Source organism: Bidens hawaiensis, unplaced genomic scaffold, assembly GCF_021521415.1.
Source record: "Bidens hawaiensis isolate Kalapana, Puna unplaced genomic scaffold, B.hawaiensis_p1.1 tig00029912_1, whole genome shotgun sequence".
Lineage (NCBI taxonomy): Eukaryota > Viridiplantae > Streptophyta > Magnoliopsida > Asterales > Asteraceae > Bidens > Bidens hawaiensis.
The window spans coordinates 66,617-80,918 of record NW_027494972.1 but is presented as its reverse complement, the minus strand read 5'-3'; the positions used below and the strand labels follow the sequence as shown (position 1 = coordinate 80,918).

The window sequence follows — 14,302 nt, the reverse complement described above, 5'->3', positions numbered from 1 at the left end:
GAAGTTTGTTGTTGTAGAGATTGATCTATCTCTACGCGGACACAACGTTCCGCACCATAAAAATCTATAGTCACGCCTATCTCCACGTGCCTATACCGCATGGTCTTAAAATGTTTGTAGTTGTTAGTTAATATTATTATTAACAATATTTGGCTTATTTTCCCACCTAAAAAGACGTGGTCACATGGGTGGTTAATGAGACAGTTGTTATTATACTAGACATCAATTCCATTCTGTCCAATTTCTCTAGTTTTTATTATTTTCATAATAAATAATTTTAAAGTTCATAACTCAAGACATGAATGTATGTATGTATGTATCTTTATTCTTTACCGAGAAAAAAACTAAGGACTCCAAGAAAGGTGTGACTGGAATGAATCATTAAGTTTGTCTAATAATATACAGTTGCATATATATTGTTTTGAAATACCAAAAACAAAAACACGTACATGACAAAAGGAAAAGAATTATACAGTGTTAGCAGCTATACACCCAGCCCAGCCCGACACGACCTGACCTGACCCGACCCGACCAGTCTTGTGCATTAACCGCTTGTACAAACCTGCTCATATTCGACCCGTAGCCAGCTCATAGCTTTATCTTTCTGTATTTTCCAACATGACTAGAGTATTAATTAGCTAGATTGATCAAGGCTTTCTCTTGTCCATCTTTGCCTGAATATTATACCACTTCTTTGCTCCTGATGATTTTTTATCGTCTTTCAAAATAACCCGTTTTTTACTTCTACTACTACCTATTTGTGAGACGGTTGTGTATGACGCGTGTATCTCGTGTCTTTGTTTAAGAAGCTCTTCAATCTACAACATAGATCGAACTGAATCATATATATATGCCCTTCCTTTATCAACAAATATAAACCATAAAAATGCACATACCGTTTGCATTTCTTGCCTATATCTGCTTGTCATATCGCTAAATTGTTCAAGAACCTAAGAAAACACAACAGTAAGGTTTATTCATGAAATTAAAATGAAGGATTCTCTAATGTCTAAACCAAACCTGTCTATATTCAGTTTCAAATTTAGCGATTTCCGTTTGTTTTGAAGAAATATGTGCTTCAACCGCGCGCAGATTCTCTTTTTCGTTAACAAAAGAAGCTGTAGAAAGAATTTCAATTGTGTAGCTAGCACTTTTAAAGAAATTGTCACCTGCACAAAAAAAAATCAAAAGGTATATAGTGTGGGTCAGCTATGCACACATTAGACTTTCAAATAAAAATCATCAATCTAACCGTAAATAGCGAATGTATGAACACCAGCTTTTAACTCGGTAATCTCACACGGCTCAAATCCTTCTAGCTTTTTAAAGAAAGCGGTATCCGGATCCTTCTTAGCCATCTGGACCCCACTCATCATAGAGAAGATGATAATAAGTTCATACATTTGTATTATTGAAGTAAGATAACTGTCTGTGTAATGTGTACTCACTAGGCTAGATTGTTGATCCAATCTATAGACAGGGAAACCAAGGAAATACATTCCAGCAGCTGTCACCTTTCCTTTTTTTGCACTGTCTTCCTGAAATGGAAAAAGTTTAACTTATTAACTTTTAGGCCACAAGAACCATAACAAGTTTAATTACTGCGTACCTGCAGAGCGAGATTCAGTCCACCGTTTTCATCGCGCTCAAAATATAAAAGCTACATATAGAGATACTCTACTTATTAAGTTATGATACTAGCTAATGAGTAAATATCACTGTGATAGACATATTTACAAACCTTGAACTTGCTTTTTTCTGATGATTGTGCTCGGCAAACTATTCCAGCCTGTGCTTCCTTTTCTGTTATTCTAACAGAATAGAAATGAGCACATCGCCTTTCAACCTGTTGAGAAATGTGAGATGTCTTACGAAATACACGCGCACCCGATTAAAACAAAGGAAAGCAAAAAACAACAACCTTTCTGGAAACAGGCTTTCCCAAAGCAAGTGGAAGGGTGGGGACTGCACCGTTGATCGCCTCCTCTAACACGGTTGCTGATACAAGAGTTTTTATTGGCACTCCAAGTTTGCTGTCACAAACACGTTTTAAAAACCTCAAATTCAAAGGCTATTTTACACACAAACACAAGGAATTAAATAAAAATAAAGACCTGAAAAATGCAGCAACCATTGTACTCATAGCTCCTAAATTAGAAAGATCAAGCTCCAATTCCTGGGTTTCAGCTTCAATAGCCTGAATTAGATATCAAGGTTATGATGTGAATGTGAACATACATACATATATAATTGAATTGATCAGTAGTGACTGACCTCAAAACCAGCAGTGTCATAGTGTTTGCGTTTATCGGGATCAGATAATATATTATACGAATAAGTGATCTCGTTAAACATATCAGCTGATTTAGGGTCATTTGCATTTTTGTCAGGATGGTACCTAATAAATTAGAGAAAACGTAGAAATGAAATAAAAAGGAAATCTTGAGGTCAATCATGATATATATATCAATAGATAAGAGCATATATATAATAAATAATATAAGATAAGATAATACTTCAAAGCCAATCTACGGTAAGCGGTCTTGATTTGTTGATCTGTGGAGGTGACAGAAACACCAAGAACCTCATACGGGTCTCTCCTTAATTGATTATCTCCTTTATTATTATTGTTATTGGATCTCGGCATTCTTTAAAACCAAAAGTTACGGATCAAGTATAAGAAGAAAGCATGGACATTTATTTGGAGAAACCCTCAAAAGGAAACTGATTTTGATTTTGATTTGGAGGAGATGATGGATAGCTTTCTTTTCTTGGAAAACAAAATTAGAAATCAAGAAATGGAGGGGAAATTAGTTGGAACTCGTTTCTTTTCATCTTTTCTATTATATTATAATAATATCAGTTTTGAACTCACGTATTACGGGAATGTTTTATATTATCTGTTTATAATATTTATATAATTTTTTAGATTTTAATTTTATTTATTATAAATAAGTTAATAATATACTTAAGGTTTGATAATGAAAGAGTTTCACGAATAAATAAATGAGATCTTATAACCCGGTTTAAAAGTTATCTAGTTTGGTGAGACTCATGACCCGCTTATTTATTTTATTATAAAACTGTTTCTTAATTATAAATAATAATTTTAATTTCTAGCTTATCCCTATTTTATAGGATTTTCAAATCAAATATTTGATGAGATTAATTGTTAACTTAATGAGATGTTATAACCTGTGGGTTACTAGGTTTGGTGAGACTCATACCCGTGAAGTCGGGTGTAATGCATGAGAAACCGTGAAGACAATGCCGTCAACGGACAGCTGACAACAAGATATTTTCTGATGAACATGAGAGTGATGTGTCCGATGACTTAGTTGAGCTAGCGGCTCAATGGGCCACTAAGGTTTTTCCCAATGATCCTCTGAGGGTAAGTTGGCGGCTTACTGGGTTGTTGAGGTTTTTATTGGTGGTCAAGTTTGACTGTAAATAAAGGAAACTGGATGCTGATTTGTAGCATTCCAATTGTGAAACATTTCCTCGAAGGTTGTGCCCAACACTTGATCTTTAGCCACCTGCCGCATATCCAACCTGCTATTCTGTTACTGTTAGACGTGCCCCCGGTCTCTAAATGAAGTAGAGATTTTGTCTGATCACCGAAGTCGTAGCCTGACGACTTAGCTAGTTCTTAAGCTTATATAGGTAATGATTATTTGTTTAGATTATTGTTATTATTATCTAAGCTAAGACCATAGACAAGGGGTATAGTTAAATCTTTGAAAGTTTAAACTATGGATATTAGTTTTTCACATAATGGTTTTAACAAATGTATGTTTTTTTATATGAAGAAACGTCTCTTTAATTAAAAAAAATTTGACTAGTCAAACATAAGGTCGAAAGCTCGCATGTTGTGATCGCCTATAAATAATGCTTTGTTTTGAAAAAAAAAATAGTATCAGATCGACTATAAAGTGAGTTTAACGTTTTTAAATGAGGTTTGAGACTATAAAGCCAGGCCCTATCAAGGTCTAATATTAGATCATTTTACATGATTAATGTATTATGACATTAGGTCAATAAACATAATCAAGTGTCAAGATTATCAACATTGATTATCAAAGTAATAACAAGGTGAATATTAACTTTCTACAAAGTTATTTACTCTTTCAAAACTATTGACGTTAATTGATACAATGTAATAATTAAACACTCAAACAAATATTCACATATGTCTGAATCCTTACATAAATGGTATGTATTAAGCATACCACAATCATACTTGCCATGCGGCATAACTGTCCCTGAAATAGTTTTTGCGTATGTTTTGCTTACATGAGATAGGACTGAGATATGCTGAATCGTTAAACGATGTTGTTGTATGTGAGAAATTATGAAAGCAATTTTTACTCAAGTTAACTTTATTAACCCGCATATAGCTTATATATTTTCAAAAGTGTTTTTAGGTACTTAGAAATGAGGATATAAACAATGATAGGTGTTGAAATGAAGATTCTTAGGCATAGTGTATAGCTAATGATTGAGCTGATTTTGTAAGACCAAATCATTGTAAACTTGTTTTAAACAAATAAATTCTGTAAACGATAAGGGTGATTAATACTCTATGATCGTAAAAAGTGAATATTATATTTAAAAACATTTTTCGCTGCGCAACATATCGACTTTAATGTATTGACAAATTAAATTGGTACCAATTGTTGGTCATACGTTAAGATCCCTGAGACGGGTTGTGACATTAACCCGTTTTATTTTAAAGAAAAATCAATTTGGGTGATAACTTTAAAAAGAAAAAAGAAAAAAGAAATGGGTTTTGGAGGAATTAAAGATTGAAAAGCCTTTAATCTCGCTGTCTTTATCACATTGTGTTTCAAATTTTCAAGCATCGCTTCAGTCCTTCAAATCACTTTCTTGTTTACCTAATCTATTAACTAATTTCGTCATGAATACGTCTGTAACATTATTGTAGCTGTTATATTTATTTGATATAAAAAATATTATAAATATCACATGTCAATCTTTCATAAAGAACTAGTATTAAACATCGAGAAACCAATAATGCATTGATAGCATATGCATAATAGAGTCGTCATAATTTGTAAATTATCTATATGTATATTTTTAACCCTTTTTTATAAGAATAATTTAAACTATTGTTTTCTTCCCCTAGCTAATCTATTCCTTTTCCACAACTACTATATATTATATTTTTATGATTATAAATTCTAAGTTATCTAGAAGGACGTAATGGATGAATATATATATTATTAGTCACACTTTATCAACTCTTGTTGGTTTGATGCTTGAAAAAAAATAATAATAAAACAAAGACAAGTGTGCATATACAGAAATAATTTAAAATTGAGCAAATAGTAAACAATAATTCATGACAATTCCTTCTTAAGAAACCAAACCATGGTAATCAAGCAACATATATAATTAATTAAAAGTATATATAGTATATAAATATTTTAAATAAGTCTTTCTTACATATATTAATTAAATTAATAATACAAAATTATAGGTTGGTCGCCATACAAATTAATTTAATAACAAATTAGAAAAGAAAGGAAAACAAAAATCTGCTCTAGTTATTAATTTTCTTCTTCATCAAGCTAGATCTTACAAAAACAAATTAATAATTACATATAGGTTTCTTGAGAGAAAATGGATTAACTTTTTGAGTTACATGATGGAGTTGGAGCTCAAACTCAACTGAAGATCCAAATTCGTCCCAACATACTTTTGTTTTAAATTTAAATGATCAACTGGTTGAGAAGAGGAAGAGGGTTTGATGGCAAGTGGCCTCATCATATGCATGTAGTCGTTCCCTGATCTTGTGTTGTTATCAACATGTGTAAGAGTGAAGCTGCATGAATCCCTGAAGGACAACTGCATATCATCATCATGATCATAATCATACCGCCTAAAACTAATATTAGACTCGAATTTTTCAGGGTCATGTTTGTAATGAATGTAGGGTTGGAGGTAGTAGTTGATTCTTGCCCTTCTTGCTTGTAATTGCAACCTTTTTTTCTTCAATCTTTCTTTCTTGTGCGCGTTCTGATGCCCTCCCAACGCTTGCGAGTTTATGAACTCCTTGAAACAATATTGGCACTCGAATTTCTTCAAATTTGTAGGAATCTGATCATTCTTTTGTGTCCTTGGTGATGAAGAAGAATCTACGCTTTCGTCACAAGGATGCAGCTCGAAGCCGAATAACTTGAGTTTTTTCTCAACATATGTTTGTGTTGAGTGTTGATCACTTGCATCTCTTTCTTCACATGTTGAGGAGGGAAGATCAGACACATTTGTTTCCATTATTTAACATATATATGTTACAAACTAACTAGGGTTTGAAACTGATGTGCCAATATGGGGTATGGCATGTCTACCTTTTATAGAAACTCATAACATTGTTTCTTTCTTCGTTTTTAATTTATTTAGTATTATTTTTTTAATAAGTGTGTACATCATGTATAATTATTTTAAACAACCCCAAGGTAGAGAAAAAATATATATAAAATAAAAGAAAAGAAAGAAAAAAGAGGGTAAATAGTCAAGATAGGGGAAGTTTGTGTAAAAGCAATATTTGTTATCCTCCACCTAAAGTAGGAGACATATATACCTTAATTTAAGAGGTTGATGCCACTTTAAAGTATTATTTTAGTTTTAAATAAATTTCTACATTTATTATGTGCATTAACATTTATCTCTTATTTTTTTAACACCTATTACTTCTTCTTAACACCACCAAACCTTTGCATTGTAAGATTTGAACGGTATACCATTATCAATAGGATGTCCTCATGAGTTGATCACACAGACACATGTCACTACTAAAAAAACAACTCATTTCCTACGAAAAATTTCTACATGTAATTCCAACAAATTCAGACAAATTTCCAAAAAAAAAAAAAAACTAGCCATGATTTTGCTACAGTATTGCAATAAAATAGTAACAACACCACTTTTCGATGGAAAATTGTTGCTAACTCTTCAAAAAAAAAAACATACATTTATCAAATATGTTTATTATTTTGGTTGGAAAACTATTAGAAGCTATTATAAATACAATTATTTGTGTTGTCTATAGCGTTATGCTTTAGTTAAAAGGTTGTAGTAAACTAGAAAAAAAAATAGGAATATTGGATTTTAATAATCCCTATTAAATGGTATTGGCCGATAATAATCTCTATTCATTTTATCGCCACTGACGGTCCCATATTCAAAAAAGTTGGCCCCCAATAGTCTCCCGTTAAATATGACTTAACGCCGTTATAGTTTTTTTCTGAATTTCAAACCAATGTTTTAGGACTTTTGATTGGTGTAAGACTTAGTTCGAAACAGTGCTTCAAAATGACGAAACAATGCTTCAATTCGGGTGTTTGAAATTACAATCAACCAAAATCAAGTCGTTTGAATCATTGTTTGGAGCTAAGTTTTATATCATTCGACTCGTATCTTCCTTCTGGTTAATAGCCCTAAAAAGTTAGTTTGAAATTCAGAAAAAAGTATAACGTCGTTAAGTCCTTTTTAACGGGGGACCATTGGGGGCCAACTTTTTTGAATTTGGGACCACCAGTGGCGATAAAATGAATAGGGATTATTATCGGCCAATACCATTCAATAGGGATTATTAAAATCCAATATTCCAAAGAAATAATAAAAATTTAATAAAATAGGTTTTTTTAGAAAATGATAGGAACTTTGCAAAAACACATATTTATAACAAAAGTTGTTGGAAATATGTTGAAAAAAATTTTTCCACTATTTGTTTTTCTCACAGGGTTTTTTTACAAAATCGTTAGAAAATAAGTTTTCAATAAATTTTTAATGGAAATTATCATAAGAAAATAACTCATTTATTTTCTAGTAATGATGCATCATCCTTAAAGTTGGAGCAGTATTATTTTAATATTTTGGTAAGAAAAACAAAAGTCAAGGAAAGAGGGGGTTGTATTCACCTGGAAGGAAAGAAGTCTTCAACTGCAGCAAATCTAGTGCTTTAAAATATAATATTATTATTAACTAATATTAATATTTTAGTATTACTTTTGTTGACTAACTGATTAGTGGATTAATTCTTGTAGTTTAAATATTCTCTTGCGCTATCTTGGATATATTCCCCCACAATGCTATATTTAAGTCAAATGTGGTTTTAAAGTCTTTATTATTAATTGGTTTTTCCAAACAAAATCAATTTTTAGATGTTCCGGAAGTAATCAATTGCCTGATTTGTTATCATCTTATAGTTTCTCATCTAGAAATTTATGTATCTGTAACCAAACTAGCTTTGAACTCATATATTTGTCGATCAAATAATAAAAATAAATAATATACGTTATTTAAAATAAAGAAAAACAATGTTAAAGTAAAAAAATGAAATATATAGTACGGACAATAAGAAGTCTAAAACATTAAATTTATAGAGTTAAGACTATCTCTTTATATACAACACTTGTTGTTTTATTATAAGTATTTCCATCGTCGTCCAGTATTAATAGTTTTAGACCACATTTGTTAACTACATGGATAATGCAACAAATAGTGTTCTAAGGGAAAACACTGGACATCAAAGGAAACCAACCCTAGAAAGAAAATTGTTTTTGGCTATTTTCTACTCGGTAAACTTTCATATTTCTATTTGTTTGATCTTCAATCAATATTTTATGTTTAATTTCCTGACTAATTTTTTGTCTAATTGTTAAAATGGTTTTGACCCATGATTCCATGGATAGCTAGAATGAATGGGTTGAGAGTTTTGAAGATTATGAGAGAAAATTGACTACTTATAACCCAATTACCAAAATGATTTTGACCTATAGTTTATAAACAACTAGAATGAATGAGATGAGAGATTAGAAGATTAAGAGGGAAAATTACGATAAAACTGAATCTAGGCTTGACACATAAACCTCATTTTTTTTACTTTATTGAAAGAGTACGATTATAACCTTTTGTGTGGTGTGATAAGTTCAAGGCCGGTAGAACGACGAACGAAAAGCGATAGATATCGTGCTGGTGATTTATCAATGAAAGTTCATCTTCTAGACTAATATTGCATTACTTGATTATTAGTGAATAATGGTAGCGCCCTTATGAGATTTGGGTGATTTTCATTATGCAGTTTCTCCATTTAATATAAAGTTTTAAATTAGAAACACCCTTTGTGGATATAAACTAATATAAACTAATTAAGCATCTAAAGTCTAAACATCTTGCTTAATAAGAAATTCCTTCTCGATCTGCAAAAAAAAAAAAAAAATTCAATCTCAGTTTCTATTATAAAACTCAAAACTAGAAGATCAAACAATAGCATATCAGAATTCCTATATATATATAAGAAAAACAATCTTTAAATTTAAAAGCTCACAATAAAAAAGATAGAACGTGATATGATATAATATAAAATATTGATGATCCTGTTGATTCATGGTGGAAGATCATGTTCATATACAATGTTTTATTCCATTGTCTCGTAGTGGTTGTGGCTCAATAGTAGAGCACTCACTTTACAAGTGAGAGGTAGGGGGATCAAACCTCACTACCACCAACTTATATGAGGGATGACCCTGGCTTGCCAGGGTTCGAGTCCTGATCTCACCCGGTTTTACCGGCTCCTCGCTATCGTGCCGTTTGGCGAGCGTGAGGGTCGGGTTTTATCCAGTGAATCCCTCAACAGGTGGACCGCTAGGGGCTCCGTCCGTCCGGACTAGTGGCTGGCTCGGGCTACATTTAGCCAATGAGGGTCGCGTACAAGATACCCGACGTTACTTAGTTGGCCGTTCAAAAAAAAAAGAAAAATCTATAATACTGGTGGATTAATTACACCACCATTAAGGTCAATTCCCACTTGTTAAAAAAGAGATGTAATCTTTTTTTGATTGCTTTAAAGGGAAATTTCCAAGTAGGTATGAAGTCATCATATAGGCATATTTTATATCTGAACAAGTGGGCATCAATTAAACATTTTATAGCGCATTTTATATTTTAGTGAACATGTTTTTAGATTTGTCCAATAAGATATCACGTTAATCATACATGTAATCGGTGTTGTAATCGTTAGTCGGGGGTAGAGCAAGGACTGACGATTAATTGGCTTTAGTTATAATTTTCAATTTTATATATACAAACACACATTTTTATATGTAATTTTCAGTTTTATACGTATATAAATTTGTTTTGGTCGGAAATTGACTAGAATCTCGTTGGAAATCGATAATTTGTTATGGAATCTCTCCGGAAACCGTTGATTTTGGTCAGAATCTCGCCGGAACCGTTGATTTTGGTCGGAATCTCGCCGGAAACCGCTTATTTTGGTCGGAATCTAGCCGAAAACTGCTGATTTTGGCCGATTTAACCATTGACCGATTAGCCCAAAATTAATCAGTGAAGTGAGGACTAGCGATTAATTGGAGATTAATTGATGCCTAGTCGGGATTTTTGCAACACTGCATGTGATAACTTAAATTAATTAATTTTTTTCGAGTAAGAATCTCCTGGGCGTTCATCAGCTACTGGATCAGCTTCTTCTGCATATGTGGGTACACCGCCGCCAATGGCTCGGGCACTCCAATCAGCTAGTGTATTTGGTGTTATACTACCCGATGAAGAATGAATTTGGTTAATGTATCTCGGGTCCATATGAACAGTTAGCTAGTACTTGAGGTTTTTAAAATGTGAACAAATTTTATGGGATAGTGTGTATTTTAGACATTTTTAGTTAAGATGTATGGATGAAGATATATATATGGGGGATTCATTGTAAATGCTACCCTTACCCTTACATAAAAACAGGTTACTTGGTAAAATTGCAAGTCATGAAGTATTGGCTATCAATTAAGATTCAAATACTTGACATTAAAAAGAGATTTAAATATTTAATTGCACTTAAATAAAACGTTTAAGGAAACAGAAACTTATAATATATTGATTGGTATTGGACTGGCGGCTTATTTAAAATCATTGTTGAGTTAGTTGGTTGGTTGGTTAGACGTTGTTTGATTGGGTTTCTTCTTCTACATCATGAATTTGAAACCTTATCGTGTTTCTTAATAGTCAATTAAAATGGTAAAGCAAAGCACATATAGCCCCCCCCCCCCCACCCCACATTCATTATTAATTTGTCATCATTCACATGTTTCTTACCTTTCTTCTTAATAATCCTGTTAATTTGATTTTGAGCAAACGCAACACAAATCAAAACTTATATAAAAATAAACATTTTTAGTTAGTACTTTTTCTTAAAAAGACAAATCTTATCTAACACTTTGATACTGATAGACCTAATATAGTTTTGGTTATTAAATATATATATATTAATAGATAGAAGTTTGAGTTTATTTAATATTATGAAAACATTCTTTGTCGATTAAAGTCATATCCCACGGCCTAAAAGTTATATTTACTAGATTTGATTAGTAGACGCTTTGGACCAATTTTTGAAACAGGAAACGGGTCTAACAAAAAAAAAGTGAGCCAACAACTATGTGAATTAAAAAATAGTTTTAACCACAATACACACAACAAGTTTCTAGAAAAAAAGAAAGGTTGTCTATTTGATTCTAATAATCAATACCAATCATTTTCGGCTATTTTGAATTATTGATGGTTTATTGGCTCACTCACTCATCTTCATTCCTCGAGTATCAGAGACCACCATTAGTACTTCAGTAGGATACCTACCATAGGTGAGAAAACCTTATGACCCAACCTAAAACACTTCATTTTTTGTTACATACAAGACTTGAACTTAATATTGATAAATGTTACTTAATACAAAGTTGAACTGAAGTCAAAGGGGTTTTATATGACTAACGTGTCATAGAAACTAAAATACATGAAATAAAAGCATATATTTTTCTGTTGTGTACGGATACATCAAACTTAATTGATATGGATCAGTGGCAGATACATAAATTTTTTGTAAAGGGTACAATAAGAAGCGGCGACCGACAAGGGCGACCAGTGGGCGGTGGTGGCACTGGGGCGACACGATGGGAGGTAGAAGATGAGAAGTCAGGCGGTGTCTAAGAGCCAGAAGGTTGATTCATGATAACACGAAATTAGCTAATTAGAATTAGATTATAATTGGTTTGAGCCTTGGGCTTGAGGTTTTTGAGGTGTAGGCTAAAACATAAGTTAGGCTATCTATTACACAATCTAGAAGAAAAATCAAAACTGTAGGGGTATGGTACTAAGACCCGGTTCTACGACCCTACATCTATTATGTTTGCCTTATTTTACATGGACTAATACAATGTTATTGGGCTGAGGGGGTTTTGTGGAGGTAACCCTAACTGGGCTAGGCCCATTAGGGTACCATGATGGTGGCCATGAGACTCTATATAAGGAGGTCCCCACCTCCTTATCAAGGGTCATGCTCAATAAGAGCCACCACCACCTTTTTGTGTCTGTAAACAAGAAATCTTCAAGGATATCTTAGCAGTCACCTCCACACCCCCGAAACCGTTGCAGGTCTCAACATTGCAGGTCACAGGCGCAGCCGCAGAGGAAGAAGATCAAGACGTGGTTCGTTCATCTCGAAAATCTGTGGAAACATCGTCATGGATCAGGTAAGATTCATTTCATGATTCGACATTGGCGCCATCCGTGGGACGGCAACGAACTGCCCTTCGATCTTCATCTCGGCTGTCAGATCTCTCCCAAGAAAAACACAGATCTGGAAGTTTACAGAAAAAGGCTTCAAAGCTTGTTCTATTAAAGCTCAAGAAGATCCATAGATCTAAAAAGAGGCTTCCAGATCTGGGCAAGAAGAAACGGCCTGATTCGAATGATCAGATCTCCGGATCTGTGATGGTTTTAAATCTGCTCTGGGCTTCAGATCTGTCCAGATCTGATTTACAGATCTAGGTCTAGATTACAGACCTGGATTTTAGGTCTAAAGTTGCAGATCTGACTCTAAAATTGCAGATCCAGAAATTACCAGACTTCCGCCGCCATGTACGCACGCCCGTGGATTCTCACTCCGCAGCCGTGCATGTGCCGCCGCGGAAACCACCATCTGGGTTTTGAGCAAGAGACCTCCGCCATGCACGCGCACTCACGAGTCACCACTCTACCGCCGTGCATGCGCGCATCAGGCTACGCGCCAAACTTCAGGGTTAGGAATCCTCCTAATATCCCATATGGCTACGCGCCAAACTGCAAGGTTGGGAATCCTCCTAATATCCCATATGGCTACGCGCCAAGGTTGGGAATCCTCCTAATATCCCATATGGCTACGCGCCAAGGTTGGGAATCCTCTTAATATCCCATAGGGCTACGCGCCAAACTGCAAGGTTGGGAATCCTCCTAATATCCCATATGGCTACGCGCCAAGGTTGGGAATCCTCCTAATATCCCATATGGCTACGGGCCAAGGTTGGGAATCCTCCTAATATCCCATATGGCTACGCGCCAAACTTCAAGGTTGGGAATCCTCATAATATCCCATGTGGCTACGCGCCAAACTTCAAGGTTGGGAATCCTCATAATATCCCATATGGCTACGCGCCAAACTTCAAGGTTGGGAATCCTCATAATATCCCATATGGCTACGCGCCAAGTTTGGGAATCCTCATAATATCCCATATGGCTACGCGCCAAGGATGGGAATCCTCATAATATCCCATATGGCTACGCGCCGAACTTCAAGGTTGGGAATCCTCATAATATCCCATATGGCTACGCGCCAAACTTAAGGGTTAGGAATCCTCATACCATATGCTCGCGCATCACATATGCTCACGCATATTGCACATGCTTACGCATCACATGCTCACACATATCACAGTCTACACGCACGCGCAGGCAACATCTGCGCGTGGCGCATAACACAAAACCAAAGTCCACGCGCACGCGCATGCAACATCTGCACGTGGCGCGGGACACAAGGTAGCTCGTAAGTCGCCTCACGCGCAGGCTTTTATTATTCACACAGCTCATAAGACGCCTCACGCGCCAGCTCAATTATTATTCTTATAGCTCGTAAGACGCCTCACGCGCAAGCTTTTATACTCACAGCTCGTAAGCCGCCTCACGCGCCAGCTCAATTATTATTCTTATAGCTCGTAAGACGCCTCACGCGCAAGCTTTTATACTCATAGCTTGTAAGCCACCTCACGCGCCAGCTCAATTATTATTCTTATAGCTTGTAAGACGCCTCACGCGCAAGCTTTTATACTCACAGCTCGTAAGCCGCCTCACGCGCCAGCTCAATTATTATTCTTATAGCTCGTAAGACGCCTCACGCGCAAGCTTTTATACTCACAGCTCGTAAGCCGCCTCACGCGCCAGCTCAATTATTATTCTTATAGCTCGT

The 14,302-nt window shown here is 34.7% G+C and overlaps 2 protein-coding genes across 3 annotated transcripts; both read right to left on the bottom strand.

Moving 5' to 3' along the window:
• Nucleotides 1-356: 356 nt before the first annotated feature.
• Nucleotides 357-2,664, bottom strand: LOC143579690 (chaperone protein dnaJ 16-like). Of its 2 annotated transcripts, none has more exons than XM_077062925.1 (11): nucleotides 2,517-2,664; nucleotides 2,275-2,398; nucleotides 2,115-2,176; nucleotides 1,922-2,033; nucleotides 1,742-1,846; nucleotides 1,610-1,660; nucleotides 1,449-1,538; nucleotides 1,253-1,358; nucleotides 1,021-1,169; nucleotides 897-950; nucleotides 357-818 (listed from the first exon to the last, which is right to left on the bottom strand). In XM_077062925.1, exons 1-11 carry the CDS (start codon nucleotides 2,645-2,647, stop codon nucleotides 648-650), a joined length of 1,155 nt encoding a protein of 384 aa, XP_076919040.1. In that variant the 5' UTR covers nucleotides 2,648-2,664; the 3' UTR covers nucleotides 357-647. The 2 variants fall into 2 exon arrangements, with proteins under 2 accessions (XP_076919040.1, XP_076919039.1); XM_077062924.1 differs by having other exon boundaries at nucleotides 358-818; nucleotides 2,115-2,197.
• Nucleotides 2,665-5,661: 2,997 nt separating this feature from the next.
• Nucleotides 5,662-6,297, bottom strand: LOC143579685 (uncharacterized). The gene has a single exon (XM_077062920.1). It carries the CDS (start codon nucleotides 6,295-6,297, stop codon nucleotides 5,662-5,664), a length of 636 nt encoding a protein of 211 aa, XP_076919035.1.
• Between the last annotated feature and the right edge of the window lie 8,005 nt (nucleotides 6,298-14,302).